Here is a 17,625-nt window from a genome sequence, read left to right as displayed (position 1 = left end):
CTCCATCACCCCAACCACTACTGTACGTCGGGGGAGGGTGGCAGAGCGCTGGGGGGTGTGGGGTGGGGGTGAGCCCACCGCCGGCCCTTGTCCTCAGCAACCAATCGCTCCCTATTTCCATAGTCCCCCCCTCCCCCCCGAGTGCTCCTGCCCTGGTGAAATGCAGCCACTTCTGGGGAGGAGGCCAGCAGCTGGCGATGGGAGCTATGGGGCGGGGCAGAGCCTGCCTGTTACCTACGTGCCCTGCTGGGCCTGGAACCCAGCACCAAGGCTCAGGCCCTGTCGCTGCCCCAGGCCAGCCCCAGCTGCCTGACCCAGCCCTTCTCTGTCCCCCCAGGGCCCCCGCACCATAACGCGGCTCCCTACCAGCAGCCAGTCTCCAGCCACCCTGGTAAGTGATGCAGCCACGGATCCCCTCGCCCGCCCCCCAGGCCTCCCGCCTGCCTGAGCTTTGCCCCTTGCCCCCACAGGCCCGGAGTTCTGGTGCTCCATCGCCTACTTCGAGATGGATGTGCAGGTCGGGGAGATCTTCAAGGTACCGTCCAGCTGCCCCGTGGTGACGGTGGACGGCTACGTGGACCCCTCGGGGGGTGACCGCTTCTGCCTGGGGCAGCTCTCCAACGTGCACCGCACAGACGCCAGCGAGCGGGCCAGGTGAGGGGGGGCGGGGGCAGGGAGGTGCCGCCCGGGCGGGTCCCCCTGTCCCCCCTGGGCGCCAGGCTGAGCCAGGCTTCCTGTGCCATAGGCTGCACATCGGCAAGGGGGTGCAGCTAGAGTGCCGGGGCGAGGGCGACGTCTGGATGCGCTGCCTGAGCGACCACGCCGTCTTCGTGCAGAGCTACTACCTGGACCGGGAGGCCGGGCGTGCCCCGGGCGACGCCGTGCACAAGATCTACCCCGGTGCCTACATCAAGGTAGGAGCAGGGCAGCGGGGGGCGTTCGCTGCCCCGGCTGCTGAGTGTGGACAGACCCTCCGGTTCCCCGGGCTCCAGCGTGTCGCCCTTAATCCCGAGGGGCCGTAGGAGCCAGGCCCCCCTGCCCCGGCGCTGAAGCTCTCACCCCCTCCCAGGTGTTCGACCTGCGGCAGTGCCACCGCCAGATGCAGCAGCAGGCGGCCACGGCGCAAGCAGCAGCTGCGGCGCAGGCAGCGGCGGTAGCGGGGAACATCCCGGGGCCCGGCTCCGTGGGAGGCATCGCACCGGCTGTTAGTAAGTGACCAGGGGTGGAGCCCTCCAGAGGTGGGGCCACGGGGGCCTCATCCAGACTGGTGGAGGGTCTGGCAACTGGGTATGAAGGGGGGAGAGTGGGCGGGGGGGCTGCGTGGCTCGGGGTCTGGAAGATGCCACTTGGGATAAGGGAGCAGCTGGGGTCCTATTGGGTAGTGGAGGGTAGCGCTGGGAGCCAGGACTCTTGGGTTCTCTCCCTGGCTCTGGGAGGGGTGTGGGGGCTGGTGGGTTAGAGCAGGGGGGGCTGGGAGCCAGGACTCCTGGGTTCTATCCTTGGTTTGGGGGGGAGTGGGGTCTAGTGGTTAGTGCAGGGCGGCTGGGAGCCAGGACTCCTGGGTTCTCTCCCCAGCTCCGGGATGGTGGGGGGGTCTGATGGGTTAGAGTGGCGGGGCTGGGAGCCAGGACTCCTGGGTTCTCTCCCCAGCTCTGGGAGGGGAGTGGGGGCTGGTGGTTAGAGCAGGGGGGGCTGGGAGCCAGGACTCCTGGGTTCTCTCCCCAGCTCTGGGAGGGGAGTGGGGGCTGGTGGTTAGAGCAGGGGGGGCTGGGAGCCAGGACTCCTGGGTTCTCTCCCCAGCTCTGGGAGGGGAGTGGGGGCTGGTGGTTAGAGCAGGGGGGGCTGGGAGCCAGGACTCCTGGGTTCTCTCCCCGGCTCTGGGAGGGGAGTGGGGGCTGGTGGTTAGAGCAGGGGGGGCTGGGAGCCAGGACTCCTGGGTTCTCTCCCCGGCTCTGGGAGGGAAGTGGGGGTTGGTGGTTAGAGCAGGGGGGGCTGGGAGCCAGGACTCCTGGGTTCTCTCACCAGCTCTGGGATGGGGAGATCTGATGGGTTAGAGTGGGGGGGCTGGGAGCCAGGACTCCTGGGTTCTCTCCCTGGCTCTGGGAGGGCAGTGGGGTCTGATGGGTTGAAGGAGCAGGTGCAGGACTCCTGGGTTCTCTCCCTGGTTCTGGGAGGGGAGGGGGGCTGGTGGTTAGAGCGGCAGGGGCTGGGAGTATGTCCAGCAGTGAGGGAGGGGCCTGCATCCCCCGCACTCCGGCCCTGCCTGTCTCTCCTTTACCCCCTCCCAGGCCTCTCTGCTGCCGCTGGGATCGGCGTGGATGACCTGCGGCGCCTCTGCATCCTGCGTCTGAGCTTCGTCAAGGGCTGGGGGCCAGACTACCCCCGCCAGAGCATCAAGCACACCCCCTGCTGGATCGAGGTGCACCTGCACCGCGCCCTGCAGCTGCTGGACGAGGTGCTGCACACCATGCCCATGGCCGACCCGGGGCCCGTCAACTAGCGGGGCGCTGCCCGGCCACGGGGCTTCCAGCCTCTGCTTTAAAGGGCCGGTGCTGCCTTCAATCAGTGAGCGTCCATGGGGCCTTATCTTACCATGTGGGGTGCCAGGACTCCCCCCTCCCCCACGAGCGTGCCCCTCCCACTGAGCCCTGAGCCGACTGCCACCCCGAAGCCAAAGCAAGCCAGCCCCATCGGCGCATCCCAGCTGCAGGGAGTCTCTGGGCTCAGTCGAGACTCTAACAAGGGAGCGACTGCCCCGATCTGCTGGTCCCCTCTGGGCTCTGCCCCGGCTCGCTCTGGGGGCCAGGACTCCTGAGTTCTCCTGGGGGCTGGCTAGCCTGCTGGGTCTCTTCCATCTCTGTGAGCTTGGAGGCATTTTCTCCCCTGCTCCATCCACCCCCCAATCCCTTGGATGACACGTCCTCCTCACCTGGCCCCTTTGCCCAATGCTCGGCCAGGCGTTGCCCTGCGGGGAGGGGTTATGGGCAGCCGCTCTCCTCCCCATTAAACCCCTCCCAGGTGCACTCGCTTCTTGGGGTGGTTTGATTTAAATTGTAATAAAAAGCCAAATAACTAGGGCCCTACTGAATTCACAGCTGTGAAAAACGCACAACAGACCGTGAAATCTCGTCTCCCCCTGTGAAATCGGGTCATTGTGTGCTTTCACCCCATGCAATACAGATGTCACAGGGACACCAGCGTTTCTCAGAGTGGGGCTCCTCACCCAAAATGGTGTTGCAGGGGGGGTGTCACAAGGAGGTCGCGGTATTGCCACCCTCACTTCTGCGCTGCTCCCTTCAGAGCTGGGCCGCCGGAGTGCAGCAGCTGCTGTCTGAGGGCCCAGCTCTGCAGGCAGCACCGCAGAGGTAGGGGTGGCAGTACCACAGCACCCACACACACACACACAACTCCTTTTGGGGTCAGGACCCTACAAGTACAACACTGGGAAATTTCAGAGTTAAATAGCTGAAATCATGAAACTTACAATTTTTTAAATCCTATGACCGTGAAATTGATCACAATGGCCGGTGAATTCGGTAGGGCCCTACAATAAATAAAAGTACCAAAAATCCCAACCCGGCATTGCCAGGGCCTGGCCGCCTTGGCCCGCTGCAGGGAGCGCGGGTAACAGGGGATCCCGTAGCCAGTGCCCCTTTGTGGCCAGCTCTGTAGGTGTAGCTCATTGGCCTGCCCTGCAGTTCTGCCGTTCCCAGGGGTGCCCGAGGTCGGCTGGGTTTGCACCGTGGGGAGCGTCTCAGTCCTGGGCCAGGTGCGGGGAAGGAGCCGGGCAAGTGGTGTGCTTTCCTCCCAGGCACTGGGCCCTCTGCGAGCGGGAATTCAGACACTTCATGTGGCTTTTTTAATTGTTATTTAAATGATCTGGGTTTTTTCCACTGGTCTCATGTCTGCTCCTTCCCACCAGGGCGTGCTGGGGCGTGGGAGGGGGAGATTAGCTGGTTTCTTTCTCCACAGCGGAGGCCGAGATGGGGGCAGCCACTCAGACCCGGTTACCTGGTGCTTTCTGTTCTTGAAGCTCTGTCCCAGCAGCTACTCCACTAGCCGGGCAGGGAGGCGAGGTATTCGGGTCATGCTGCAGAGAGGGAGACAGGACGCCTGGGTCGCATTCCTGGGCTGAGTCCCATGGGAGCAGAGCAGAGCCCAGGGCCGTCTGTCCTGGGGTGCTGTCTGTGCCAGTGGCCAGTTGGGGAAAGTGTGGGACCCCTGCATTGATGGGGTCACCTGCTGGAGCCAGGTTCACGCCCTGAGGCAGGAGCTTTTCTCTGGGTTATTTTGTGTAACGATATTTCTGTTCTCCATGAAACCGTCTGCATCCAGCTGAGGCCTTGGCCTAAATGAGAGCTTGTGGCAGAGAGTTCCAAAGGCTAATTGTGCTTCCTCTGCTACGTAAGCCAACGGCCTCCTTTCCTCAGCAGCACACAGTGAGCCAGGCTCCTGAAACCTGCCATCCCCTTCCTGCCCCCTGGCTCCTAGTCCACCACCTTCAGTCCTGCTTGGCTGCAGAGTGGGTATGGGCCGAATCCACAGTCCTCCTGTTGTGACAGATGCTTATGGAGCCCTGGGCCGTGGGGCTGGAGCTGTGAACTGGGTCTGTGCAGTTTGCGGGAAGCTCCCCGATTGCACACAACCTGCACACATTGCAGCGGGGCCACACAGGGAGCCTGCCAGGCCTGACGGTGTCACTGACTCCTGTCCGAGGATGGCCAGGGCAAAGATGGGCGCTGCCCAACAACAGACAGATCAGCCCCAGGGCAACGAAAGCGGCACAGCCAGTGCGGCACGAGGGCAGCTGGCAGGAAATGGAAAGCGAGGCCTTTAAAACTGGGGACGAGGTTTCAGAAATGTTTTCCCTTCTCCAGCCAGGGGAGGTTTGTGCCTCTCTCCCATCCGGGGGGGAGCCCCGCCAGCCGCACCCAGCACCAGGCTGTCTCCCAACAGCTGCTGGGGGCTGTAGTGCATGTTTCCTTGGCTAGCCCCCTGCCCCCTCAACATGCTATAAAAACTCCACAACCCACCTGCGCCACAACTTCTGCGTATGAAAGGCAGGCCCGGCATTAGGAGGTAGCAGGCAGGGGCCTAGGGGTGCCACGGGGCAGCGCAGCGGGGCGAAGGCAGGCTCCCTGCCTGCACGTGGTTCCCAGAAGCAGCCGGCACATCTGGCTCCTAGGGGCAGGGGCGGCCACGGGCGTCTGCGTGCTGCCTCACCCCAAGTTGTCCGGGAACGTGGCCAATGGGAGCTGTGGGGGCGGTGCCTGCAGGTGAGGGCAGCGCGCAGAGCCCCTGGCTGCACTTACACCTAGGAGCCAAACATGCTGGCCGCTTCCAGGAACCCGGCGGAGCCAGGGCAGGCAGGGAGCCTGCCTTCACCCCACTGCGCTGCCAGCCGGGAACCACCTGAGGTAAGTGTGGCCTAGCTGGCGCTCTCACCCTGAACCCCTCCCACATCCCAGCCCCGATCCCACACCCAACTCTCCTGCCCCATCCCAGAGCCCACACCCCAGCCCTGAGCCTCCCGTCCTCCACCCCAAACCCCTCATCCCTGGCCCCACCCCAGAGCCTACACTCCCAGCCGGAGCCCTCACCCCCTGCTGCACCCCAACCCCCTGCCCCAGCCCAGTGAAAGTGAGCGAGGGTGGGGGAGAGTGAGTGATGGGGGGGCTCAGAAAAGGGGTGGGGCCTCTGGGAAGGGGCGAGGGGTGCTAATCTGCTCAGGGTTTAGCTCACAAGGTGGGGCTCCGGCTTTGGCTTTCTGGCCTGGGCCCCAGGGAGTCTAGTGCCGCCCCCCCCAAACCTGCTCACAGCCCCCCCTTGAGAACAGCTGGTGTAGGGAACCCCAGGGGGCAGAGTCCAGATGTGAGGGGGGTTGGGGAGGGTGCCCCGTGTGCTCGGTGCTGCTCGGGGGTGGGGGGGGCAGCGCTGGCTCTGGCTGCAGGGGGCTCGCCCCCCGCCCGCCCCCATGACTGAGGAGCATCTGGACTGAGCGTTCTGCCTCGGGAAACTACATTTCCCAGAGGCCTTTGCCACAGGGACACAGCCCCGGCACTACATTTCCCAGAGGGCTCCGCGGCAGCGCCTTGCGGGGCCCCGGTACTACATTTCCCAGCGGGCCCTGCGCGGGTGAGCCGCTTCCGGCAGCGCGATGGCGGCGCTGGCAGGGCCTGGCGCGGGGACCCCGGGGTCCGGGGCTCGCGACCTCTTCGCCGAGGGGCTGCTGGAGTTCCTGCGCCACCCGGCCGCCGCTCAGCTCGACTTCCGCACGTCACGCGGTCAGGTGCCTGCTGGGGGGGGCAGGCCAGCTGGAGCTGGGATCTAGCCCCATGGGGGGGGCGTTACATGGGCTGGGACCCGGGGGGAGGGGGCAGGCCAGCTGGAGCTGGGATCCAACCCCATGAGGGGCGTTACATGGGCTGGGGCCGGGGGGGAGGGGGGCAGGCCAGCTGCAGGTGGGATCTAGCCCCATTGGGGGACGTTACATGGGTTGGGGCGTGGAGGCAGACGCCGGGGGGTAGGCCAGCTGCAGCTGGGATCTAGCCCCGTGGACTGGGGCCCAGGAGGGGGAGGCACTGGATGATGGGAGGTGCCGTCGGGGGGGCGCTGCGAGGGAAGAGGGGGCAGGCCAGCTGCAGCTGGGATCTACCCCATGGCAGGGAGAGGCTGGGCTGAGCTCAGTACCCGGTGGCGTTGGGGGCCCAGGGGCTGAGCCTGGTGCTGGGGGTCGCCCAGAGGCTCCCCGGGGGTGGGTCCGGGCAGGCCTCACGGGGCTCCCCTGGCCGGCTGGGGCCGGGGTGGGCAGCCCCCTCTGGGGAGCAGCGCTGACTTATGGCCTTTGTGCTTCCCCAGGGAGAGCCAGGTGGAGCTTCGGGAGCACATCGATAACCTGGCCACAGGTGAGCCCACGTGCCGCAGGGCTGGCTGGACAACAGGCACATCCTGCTAGGCGTGCCGCTGGCTGAGCGGCCTGAAGGGGGTGATCCCCCGGGGCGGGGTGCTTGGGCCAGAGTGGGGCATGTAGGGGAAGCAGAAGCCCAGCTCGGGGTGGTGCTGAGCACAGCCTGATTGTCAGGGAAGGTAACTTGGCCAGGGGACAAGGTTCCCCAGGGAAGCCCCTTTGCTCGGCGGGTTAGCTCCAGCCTGGGGAAATACATTGTAGGAAGGGCCTGCTCTGTTCTGTGTGGGGTTGGGGTGGGGGGGGTGCCAGCCTGCTCCCACCTGGCACTACGGTATCCCTTCCCTCAGAGCTGTGCAGGATCAATGAAGACCAGAAGGTTGCGCTTGACTTGGACCCATACGTGAAGAAGCTGCTCAACGCCCGGCGCCGAGTTGTGCTGGTCAACAATATCCTGCAGAATGCACAGGTGGGTACCTCGCCCCCTGCCAGGTGCAGCAGAGGGACCCTGCGGGGCTCTGCAGGTGGGAGGGAGTCTGAGAACAAACCCCCAAGCTTTTGAGGGACGCTGAACTGATCCAGCTGCCACTGGGGACACTGGAGGCTTGGCCTGGAGTCTGCTTCAGACCCACCCCCCACAGCTGAGAGGGAGGGGCTGAGAGATTGCATTGACTTCTCCTGGCTCTGTCAACACATGCGCTCGGCTGGGCAGCCGGCCTGGCTCAGGATGGTGTCCGCAGACTTTGGCCCCCCACCCCGTTTGCCCTACAGAAATCGCTTGCTTCTCCTGCCTGAACAGCCTCACTGCTCCTCTGAGGATTATTATGCTAGGCCCTGCCCCAGAGCACTCCACTGGGAGCTGCCTTTGGAAACTGACCGGTGCTTTCATTCCCCCTGAGGCAGCTCCAAGTTCTGGCGAGAATACCGGGCTCCTGGTTGTCAGCCTGGGGCACTAGGAAGGCTAGAGGTGCCATCCAGAGCCTGGGTATGGGAAGGAATCCATTTCCAAGGGACTAGGAGACTTCACCTGCATGCAGCTGTGGGTCTGGCAGGGCTACATGGGAAGAGGCGTTTCTGCTATGTGAGCATTACCTCCCCCTCCCACCCCCACAGGAACGGCTGAGGAGACTCAATCACAATGTGGCCAAGGAGACAGCCCGCAGGAAGGCCGTCCTGGAGGCTGCTGGTGGCTACCCCCAGGGCCCGCCCAGCAAGTGAAGCGTGGGGGGAGCCTGGCTGGAGTGTTGCTGGACTGATGGCCAGTGGATTCTAGAGCTGGTACTAGGAGTTCGGCTGAGCAGGGAGACAGGAGCACTCCCTGCAGAGCTGAAGTTGGGGGGGGGGACTGCAGGGGAGAGATGCACAGCTGGCTGTCAAATGGAGGGGTAGAGCTGCTCCCACCTTCCATGCTGCTTTCAGGGAGACCTCAGCAAGCTGGGCAGATGGCCTTTGCTAGCACTGGTGCCCCATTCACAGAACCGAGGGGCCCGTGTACAATGTAGTGTTAGGCTGGGAGGCAGTACAATAAAGCTGCCTGTTGCTTATGGCTGGTGAGTGATCTGTGGGGCGGGGAGTCCTGCTAGAGCCGGGTGCTCATGGACCTGCGGCACAGACTGTTCTCTCCTGCTCTGACAGACACAGCATTCTCTAGGGCTGGGGTGGCCAAACGGACTGACCCTCCAAACCACATACAACAATCATGAGACGTTGCAGAGCTGGGGCCTGCCTGCCACCCCTGCTGCAAGGCAGAGGGCCGGAGCTTCCCCACCTAAGTCTGGTAGGGGGAAGGCACAGGGAGCTCCACACACCACATTTCAACTGTAGAAGTGTCGCAGGTGGCTCCTGAGCCAGGGTTTGGCCACCCTAGCTCTAGAGGAAAGCGAAAGCCTTGCTTAAATGCAGATTGGCTCAGCCTTGTCAGATCCCTTAGTAAAAAGAACATGAGTACTGGTGGCACTGTGGAGACTATCCCGTAGTGTCTTGTCATGCTGGGTGGAGATCCAGCACGAGATGAGCAGGCTGCTTTCCCAAAGCCCCCAGGCATGAAGTGCAGCTCTAGAGTGGATGGATGGACGGACCAGTTTCAGCTCCTCCAAGATCTGGAATCCCCCCCCAGGCCTCTGCCTGGGGAGGGGAGAAGGTTGTTTGCCCACATACAAGTCAGAGGAGAGGCACTTAAAAGGGGGAACATTTTAATATAACCTATAAAAACCAAGACAAAATACAAAGGACTGTTCCCGTCATTCGGTGAGACGGATGGGCGAGGACAGGCTCAGGCCTAGATGAGATTCTTCATGTGCTTCGACCAGCAGGGTGCTTTACAGGTAGGGGTCAAACTGCAAGAGCCAAGCAAACACCACATGAAAATGCAGGTGAGGCTGGAGCTTGTACCAGCCTTTTCAGAGTGCTCAGGTGCAGATGCGAGTCCTGAGCTTAGAGCCAGCTGCCTGAGGGACAAGATCCCACTAGTGAAAGAGCAGCAGCTGAGCTAAGAAGCTCTTATCACCTATTTCCCAGGGAGCTGGCCTGGTCACATTAACTGGGGCTCCCTAGCCAAGCGCAGAGGTTCCTGATAGTCCTGCATCCCAGCCAGTTTAAGCTTAGGGACTTCCCTGCAGTGTTAGACTCAGATGCTGCAGGTAAGAAGCCACCTGAGCAGCAGCAAGTTGGACTGTTAGTTTCCACTTACACTCTCAGGCATTACAGGTAGGAGGTTGCATTTAGAAGTGGGATGGGAATGGTGCAGCCCCAGACACCGGAACCAGGCTGAGACCCTTGAGTTCCAGGTAGACGTGCCCCATAGACACCACTTGCCTGTCTTTACCTGGGCAGGTCACTCCTGAGTCTCCATGCTCTCTTCCTCCTCTCCTGCAGCTGTTTCTTCTTGATTCTCCTCTTCCTCCTCCCCTTCCTTCTTCTCTGGAGGCTTCTCATAAGCCTTCTCTGAAGGGGTGACTATCACCCCATCCCAAGTGGACATTTCAGAGGCCAGGTCTGCAAAGCAAACAGAAGAAGCCATGTCAGCCTGCAGGGCAGGGTCCTACCAGCGTAAGATCACCAGCTCCCTAACCCCAGGACATTCCTCAGAGCGGTGCCGGTAACAAGTGCTGAGTGGGGAGGAGACCAGCTGAACCCACCCAGACCCCCTGGCCATTTCTCCTCCCGCTGCAGCTGTTACAGGAAGCTGACAGCAGACCCCTAGCAACTTACACTTACCAACTCGCATCAGCAGGCCCCTTACACTTGGACACTTCTTTCCTCAAGGGCAAGTTGTCAGGTTTCAAGGCAAGGCAAGAGGCTGCTCCAAGTTCTAGCAACAGCCCCCCGCCCATGCAGGGACCAGGCCTATCCTTGTCAGGTCACTGGCTGGGTGTGCCTCCATGCTTGATTTGCTGAGTCTGACCAAGTCAAGCCATGTGGGATTGGTCTCTTCCGCCATATGCTCAGGTAAGGCCGCCCCCCCCAAGTTCCCTTAAGTCTTCAACCTTCCACAGCCTCCCTGAGGTGTCTCCAAATAAAGCCCCAGCACTTCCTGGCCATGCGGACCAGCAGTCATGAGCCACTGAGCTCCTACTTACAGCTGGCATCCCCCTCTTGTCCAAGGATCTTCCTGTAACCTCCGTGCGAGAGGATTCGGACGAGCGTCTGTGCCGTGTAACACACCATGTCCTATGACGGGAGCAGAGAATGAATGCACGCGACGGAGTCCCCCGCACTGGGAGGAGAGCCTTTCTGACTGGCTCTCTTGCTGGCGTTGTGTCAGATACACCATCCAGGCAGTAGAGTGTTTGGCTCAGCCCATCACACGCTCTCAGCATGGCCTTGTTTTAGCCATAGGAGCCTGATCTGACTGCCCCATGCTACAGCAGCTCAGCTAGAGTAACTCAGCGCTGTTTTGTGCGCACAGGGCTACGGCTTGGCTCTCCTCTCCCCAGGACAGGGGTGACATGACTTGTCTGCTCTTCCCTCGTTTACAATTTAATTTAATTAAGACTTGGGCTCTGCAGGTCTTTGCTTTGACCCAGTGAGCCATGCTCCTGCCTATGAACTGCATCCCACCACCAAGACTGGCGGAAGTGGCAGCTTCCCAGAGTATTGCCTCAGGGGTCCTAAACCCTCTTTCACGCTGTACCCAGGGTCACAGCACCCTCCTGATCTAACCCCAGTGACAGGAAGGGTTGAGCTGGAAGCCCCTGGGGATAAACACAGCCAGAAAACCCACTAGCTCATTTTCAAACAGTAAGTTGCACTTCCAGCGGAATTTTACCCCTTTACAGAATGCCATGGGGCCAGCATATCCCCACCACCCCAGCCTCAGGGAGGCTGCATACACAAAGTTTAGTTCACCTGTTGTTCCAGGGTCATGACTGTATGGACTCTGAAGTTGCCACTCTCGCAGGGATCGGTGATCCCAACAGATCCCGGGAGAAACAGCCCAGCCGCCAGAATCTGAAGGCAGCGCCTGTGGGGCAGTCAGGTGTTAGCAACATAAAGACAGTTCCCCAGCACAATTGTCTCGCTGAGCCCTGGGTGAGTCACCAGTATGGCATAGGATATGTTTAGCATTAGGCGCTAAGGAAAGTGGTCCAAGGTAGCACACTCCTAACATGGCGTAAATGTGTGTGGCAGCAACTCATGGGTGTTTACAATAGGCCATGAGTTTGCTTTGTCACCATATTTGAAAGGATTTATACTGAGAGCTCAAGGTAAAAAGTCCTGCGTTAATGGTACTGGCCGATGCCATAATTACATACACGCAGCAGCAACCTGCTCATTTCAAGAGGTTCTGAAGAAGTGACAAGGGAGCTCACGCAGCATGAAACAGTCTTGAGAAAGCAGACCCCACAGCACCAGCGGCAAGATTTCTACGCTGACATTTGCTTTACCTGCAGCACACGTACCTGTATGCGACATTGAGAGCCAAGGGCTGCCTGGTAGGGTTGTTCATCACAGCATAGTGCCCCTGAAGTTAAGGGGAGGAAGTTGTTAGACACAAGGGAGTGTTTATGAAAGATCAGTTTTAAGGCTCCTGTGCCTGCAGGAAGCGACAATCTGTGGGGCTTGACTGCTTGAGCTGCTGCTGGGATTCGGAGTCAGCAGCTGCAGACCCACCAAATCCCTCTGAACATTGGCCAGGGAAGCCACAGTAGCACAGCAGATCAAAAAGTCTATATGGAAACTGTGCCTTTTAGATCAAAGCCCCCTTCCGCTCACATACCAGAAGGTCGAGGATCCATGGAGTGAGGGGCTCGAAGCCAGGGAATCGGATTCTCAAGTCCTTCAGCAATCGGATTAAGACTTTCACCCTGAAAGATGACGGTTTACAAGGACAATGCTCAGAGGGTTTCACAGGACTCGGACCTCACTGGCTGCCAAGGTCAGTCTAGAGTATTAGGGATGGGGCTGCTTTGGGGGCCTGGGCTCAGGTGCTGCACCTCTGCCCAGCATCAGCTCTGGAAGAACTCAAAGATTTTCCTCTACCAGTTACTCTACAAGCCAACACTTCGTCAGAAAGGGTTGGCCATGCAGGAGCAGGGGAGGCAAACCCATGCGGGGTGGTGGCCTGCATGGATCCAAGTGAAGCCAGATTAATACTGCAGGCACGTAGCAGAGCTGGGCTTGAGCTCCGGTATTATGTGTCTGGCTAGACAGGGCTATGTCACATCACTACCTCAAGGAGTAGGGGACTGGTGATGAAAGCCCTTCCCCAGAGGGGAAACAGCCTGTTCACTGCATACAGGGAAGGCTAGGTCACTATGGCCTCCCAGCTGCAGAGAAACTTACGTGGACTGAGAAGCGTTCTCTTCAAACCAGCGAGCATGTCGGATGGCAGCCAGGGCGCTCTGCAGCACTTTGATATCCACTGGAAGAGGAGAGGTAGGCAGGTTTGATTCAGAACATTTGAGGAGAGTCAGCCTGCAGAAAAGCAAGCTGACCCCATGCTCCGGATTGTCACAGCTGTCGGGTGCAGGATCAGCAAGCAAGCTGTACCCCGCCCCCCAAATCCTCCAGCAGGACTGTGGATAAACAGGGTGGACAAATAGAAGCTCCCCATCCCCACACACTAACTAAGCAGCCAAATAAGTTCTGAGAGGTTTCCTTACAGTGGAGCTCTGGGTCCAGCTTGCGAAGGTTGGGGGGCACAGTGGTAATGAGGATCTTCACCGTGGCATCAGCAGAGCTAATCTCAAAGCCAGTCTCGTTGGTTAACATGGTCAGGACTGAGGGAAAGACCAAGACAGTTACTGAGAGGGGATCGTGAGACCCCACAGATCCCACACAGCTGAGCCCCAGACATTGAAGGCAAATAGAAGCAAAGAGTCTGGTGTCAGCCTTGACGTTACATTGGTTTTCCGTTAGCTATCTCCGCTTTGCACTGGTTTGTGCATGAAGGAGCCCCTGCCACAGGGAGTCTATGGGAACTGTCTCCCTATTTATCAGGGAACATCAGTGCCATTGCTGCTTCTGCTCATCTGCATCCCCTTCACATCACACTGCAAGTTAAGTGACTGACCTTCAGTAGGATCCTGTGCTCTCAGGCTTTCCACCACTTTGTTTCCTAAGGCAGCAACAGCTTCCACTAGAGAGAGAAATGGAATACAGAGTTACATTCGTTCTGGCCACTGCCCCCAGTCAGCCACGGAGGAGAAGCCAATACTTACATGTAGGCAAGATTTTCAGGATCACTACCAGATCAGCCACGTTGTGCCCCGTTGTCATGGTGCCCTTCTTGTAGGACCCCACCTGGCGGACTTCTTCAATTTGCTGGTTTACGGGAGCAAACCAAGAGTTAATGCCATCAACTCTACTTGTGTGGCTCCCCTTATGCACCCCACCCTCCAGAGGGGAGATGGACTCCAGTCAGACCAAAGAAAGCCAGTTTAATACCAGTTATGCCTCTAATATTCTGATCTTGTACTGAGGCAGGAGAATCAAGAGCAACTCAATCAGAACATGACAGTCTCCCTGATCTGCCGGCACATCTTGCTGGATAGATTCTCCAAACAAACTCATCTGACTCACCACTTCGAAAGTTCCTGGTGCTACGATCAGGTTGTCAATCACATTGTTTATTTTAGTCACCAGGGAAAGAATGGAAGCCTGAAAAGGAATCAGAGAAAGTGGTTGTAGCAGCAACAGACTGACTAGAGTCTTGAGACACCAAGCTAAATACACAAGCTTTGGAAGGATACGACTTAGACAACCCCAGTACAAGGGATGCAACAGACAGGTTAGTTCAAGTGTGTTTAGAAGCCACTTTCCAAATAATGCTGCATTTTCCCTCACCAGCATCCTACTGCAGGCTACAATACCCACCCCAGGACGTGCATCTCCCACAGGCTAGGGAGCTAGCCCTCCCTTTCTACGAAGAACATTTCTTGTACTCCTTACAACCGTAAGAAAGTTAAACGCTCTACTGAAAGCAACCTGGCAACACCTTGAACTCCTTCTGACATGTTTCCAATGGCAAGCACCCAGCACGCATGCTTTATTAACCTGTTCAGCAGAATTGGGAGCTAGATCCTGGTTTCTCTTCAGCAAGGCTTCACTGAATGCCGTCTCATCTGGGGCAGGTTTCACACGAGGGAAGGCCATTTCACACTGAAACGAGAGAAGACAGACATCAGACTGGTGGTGTGCCAGTGAGACAAGGTCTTCAAAGTGGCTCGTTTACCAGCAAGAAAATGATTATTCCATTTAACTCCACTGTTTACATCCATTAGTCACTTCAGTGTGTTTCCTTCTGCTAATGAGTGTTCCACTGTAGCAGTCAAGTTGGGCATTTCATTTTTAGTGGGTTTTGAGTGGACCAGGGAAACCTTCAGTCCTGCCTACATATCTTCCCCTGGGCTCAAACAACAGAGAATCACTAGAACTGGTGCATTACCACCACAAAGTTCGTGTTCTACATAGAGCCGATTGGGAACCAAGAGCTATGAAAAGACAGTAGCGAGAAGCTGGATTAAAAAAAAATTCTGAAGGATCCATCCTGAAAAGCCTTATTAGTAAAAGGAGGCAAAAAAAGGAAACCCATCAGCTGCTGTAGCTGAGCTCGGAACATATATCCAAAGCTTATAACTGTTGTGACAGGGTGTACAGCACCACCTTTGAAGGCAAAGAACCCATTAATCCCTTTTCCTTGGCAAGGACCACACCTGTGTATCTTTACCGCAGAGCCACTCGAGAGAGGATGGAAACAGCTGTAAGGAAAGGGAAACCTCCCCAATAAAAGGCAATAGATCAAGCAGTCCTGTTAATCCTGAGAAGGGCCAAGACCAGGAAGTCTGGAGGATACGCTGATTTCTTCTGGGAACTTGGGGGGACGAACTGGGAATGTTCTTAATGTTTTCTCTGAATACTGTGTTGGTGCCTCAGTGTCCCCTAGGCAGTTCTTAAGTATCTGGCAGAGCAAAGGGCCAGTGCACCTAATGCCTGGCACTCTGTATCCTAGCAACTGATGGCCTGGGCCCCTCCTCTGCAAAGGTGCCAACTGCAGGTGTTGGAGACAAAGGGATCAGGTGACCTCCTGGCCCGGGAAAGGAGCGGAGCAGAGAGGAGGGGCTGGAGGGGTTGGTTAGTCTGGAGCTGCCTGGGGATAAGGAGTGAAGTGCAGACCTAGGGGTCTGGCTCACTGCCCCCCAGAATGGACCCGGCCGAGGGGTCTGGTTCGCTGTATCTACAAGCTCTGTTTTAGACCCTGTTCCTGTCATCGAATAAACCTCTGTTTTGCTGGCTGAGAGTCACGTCTGACTGCAAAGTGGGGGTGCAGAACCCTGTGGCTTCCCCAGGACCCCGCCTGGGTGGGCTCGCTGTGGGAAGCACACGGAGGGGCAGAGGATGCTGAATGCTCCAAGGAGAGACCCAGGAGGTGAAGACGTGTGAGCTTCTTGCCCTGAACAAGTCTGCTCCAAGGGAGAGGAGGCTCCCCAAGGTCCTGACTGGCTTTGTGGGGAGCTGTTCCAGAGCATCGCCCGGGGACTCCGTGACACTTGGCCAAGGTAACTCATGCTTTGTTTGGACTATAAGCAGCAGAGTTGGGAAGAGAGATTTTCTCCTGTGTTTGGATCTTAAAGGGTGGGCCATGTGTCATGATAAGAACCAGCTCTCCCCAGTCTCTTTACCCTTCACCTTGTGCCTCCACTGCCATTTGCTACACCCTGACAGCCATGGTAACCACTTATGGTCCCTCTGATTACTTCAAATTAGCCAAAAAAAATCAAACAGCAGGTCTGGCTTTCAGCAAACTTCCTGTCTCATACTAGACTACCAGCAGTTAAGCTATTAGATGCCACAGCCTGCAGAGTTTGTACTGGGAGCTTTATGGGTGTGTCTTCACAGCAGTTCGCTCAAGTTACCCCAACTTTATTCTTGTCCACACACAGGAGCGTCCAGCTCAAATTATGTGGTGGTTTGAACTCCCAGCTAGCCCATGAATGGCTAAATGCAGTGAGGATGCCACAGCTCAAATTATAAAAAGCCAGCAGCAGCTAATCCAGTCACTCTGGGTAACTGAATGGTTTGAAGTGTGGCTGCTCTGAGTCGCAATGGAGCTATTAAGGTAGATTAGCCCAAGTGCAGTTAACTCAGGTATGCTAACTGTGCTATGAAAACACACCTTATACTCAGTTTATTTTTAAACCAAGAATATAATTGCAATACAACATTCCTGCACCTGGTTTATACAGCCAATGCCATGGACTGGCTAAACCAAGCCAGGTTACTCACCACATAGAAGTCAAAGGGGATGTGTGGCACAAAGGGCCTGAACCTAAAAAAGAAAAAGCCAAAGGTGAGTTCCTATGACAACTGTCAACCACTCACTGCTAGGTGATAACAGGGCAGACACCGTACACCAGTCTGAACCACTAGTCCATCCAATCCCTACACCTCTGTTGGGACAGTGTGCTAGAGAAAAGCAAACCCTTCTTCCCAGCCTCTCATGGGAGGACCTCTCACCCCGCTGGACAAGCTGAAATTCCTTTTTACCTGGGAGACAGTAAGTTTAACAGTTTAATACATTGGCTTAGACTCCTGCCATAGAGAATGGGGCCATCAAGATTCACCAGCAACTGTGCAGCAGTATTACTAGAAAAGGTTGTTTGAAGGGGGGGAGAGGTTTGTCAATCAACTGTTTATCAGTTTAGAATGGGTCCCACCTAAGCAAAGCTCTGAATAAGCCTTAGGACAGCTCTTGCCTGTGCAGTACATAGTTAGAGATCTCATCCCCACGCTGGATCGTAGCGTTAGGAAGGTTATAGGGCTTTGCTTCATAGCATGTGGACAAAGCTGCACCTTCCCTCCATCTCCTACTGGTCTGCAACAAGTTGGTGGCCGGCCCCCAGTCCAGAAGTGGCTGCATTTCGCCTCCACAGCATGAGGAGCTAGGACCCGCTGCACCTCCCCGCGGGAGGGGGGCACAGCTGCAGCCCGGCCCCCACTTCCGCCCCGGGGCTGGTTCGCTTGGAGAGCAGCCACTTACCCGCTGCCAGGGCCGCCCCTGGAGCCAAAACGCCCGCCACGGCCACGGCCTCGATCACCCCTGGGGAAGGATGAGAGCCCCACGTCAGCAGAGCGAGGAGCCCGCAGACCCCGCCTTGGGAGAGGAACTGCCCCCCCCCCCATGGGGGCAGCTCGCCCACCCACGGGGAAGCCCTCTGGACCCATCCCCCTCGTTCAGCACCGCCCGCCCCCGACCCCCCCCGTATCTCCCCCAGGCAGCC

General features: G+C 58.2%; 3 protein-coding genes across 4 annotated transcripts in view; 2 read left to right on the top strand and 1 right to left on the bottom strand.

Annotated features, from left to right (window-relative positions):
- Nucleotides 1–3,889, top strand: part of LOC116832740 (mothers against decapentaplegic homolog 4-like) — a 16,526-nt gene extending 12,637 nt beyond the window's left edge. Inside the window, exons 6-11 of the mRNA XM_075070666.1 lie at nt 7–22; nt 338–391; nt 471–654; nt 746–914; nt 1,070–1,208; nt 2,289–3,889. Coding sequence (XP_074926767.1) covers nt 7–22; nt 338–391; nt 471–654; nt 746–914; nt 1,070–1,208; nt 2,289–2,500 — 774 coding nt within the window. The 3' untranslated portion in view covers nt 2,501–3,889. The remainder of the gene's footprint in view (nt 1–6; nt 23–337; nt 392–470; nt 655–745; nt 915–1,069; nt 1,209–2,288) is intronic.
- The window catches only part of ILF2 (interleukin enhancer binding factor 2), a 270,325-nt gene that overhangs the window by 251,213 nt on the left and 1,487 nt on the right, over nt 1–17,625 (bottom strand). The window contains exons 2-15 of one of the 2 annotated variants that reach the window (XM_032793639.2): nt 17,385–17,444; nt 16,631–16,673; nt 14,402–14,506; nt 13,928–14,005; nt 13,567–13,669; nt 13,419–13,484; nt 13,009–13,125; nt 12,689–12,767; nt 12,123–12,210; nt 11,806–11,867; nt 11,252–11,366; nt 10,483–10,573; nt 9,729–9,898; nt 9,082–9,240 (exon numbers count right to left, since the gene is read on the bottom strand). In XM_032793639.2, coding sequence (XP_032649530.1) covers nt 9,738–9,898; nt 10,483–10,573; nt 11,252–11,366; nt 11,806–11,867; nt 12,123–12,210; nt 12,689–12,767; nt 13,009–13,125; nt 13,419–13,484; nt 13,567–13,669; nt 13,928–14,005; nt 14,402–14,506; nt 16,631–16,673; nt 17,385–17,444 — 1,168 coding nt within the window. In that variant the 3' untranslated portion in view covers nt 9,082–9,240; nt 9,729–9,737. Of the gene's footprint in view, nt 1–9,081; nt 9,241–9,728; nt 9,899–10,482; nt 10,574–11,251; nt 11,367–11,805; nt 11,868–12,122; nt 12,211–12,688; nt 12,768–13,008; nt 13,126–13,418; nt 13,485–13,566; nt 13,670–13,927; nt 14,006–14,401; nt 14,507–16,630; nt 16,674–17,384; nt 17,445–17,625 lie in introns of those variants that run through there. The other variant, XM_075071037.1, reaches the window with a different exon arrangement.
- SNAPIN (SNAP associated protein) lies at nt 6,154–8,450 on the top strand. The gene is given in 5 exon segments (XM_032793737.2): nt 6,154–6,268; nt 6,270–6,289; nt 6,859–6,905; nt 7,255–7,373; nt 8,018–8,450. Coding segments are annotated over 5 exon segments (402 nt in total). The 5' UTR covers nt 6,154–6,157; the 3' UTR covers nt 8,123–8,450.

The sequence above is a fragment of the Chelonoidis abingdonii genome, chromosome 11 (assembly GCF_003597395.2).
Source record: "Chelonoidis abingdonii isolate Lonesome George chromosome 11, CheloAbing_2.0, whole genome shotgun sequence".
Lineage (NCBI taxonomy): Eukaryota > Metazoa > Chordata > Testudines > Testudinidae > Chelonoidis > Chelonoidis abingdonii.
The sequence above is the reverse complement of the archived record's forward strand: the minus strand, read 5'-3'. Positions and strand labels throughout refer to the sequence as shown.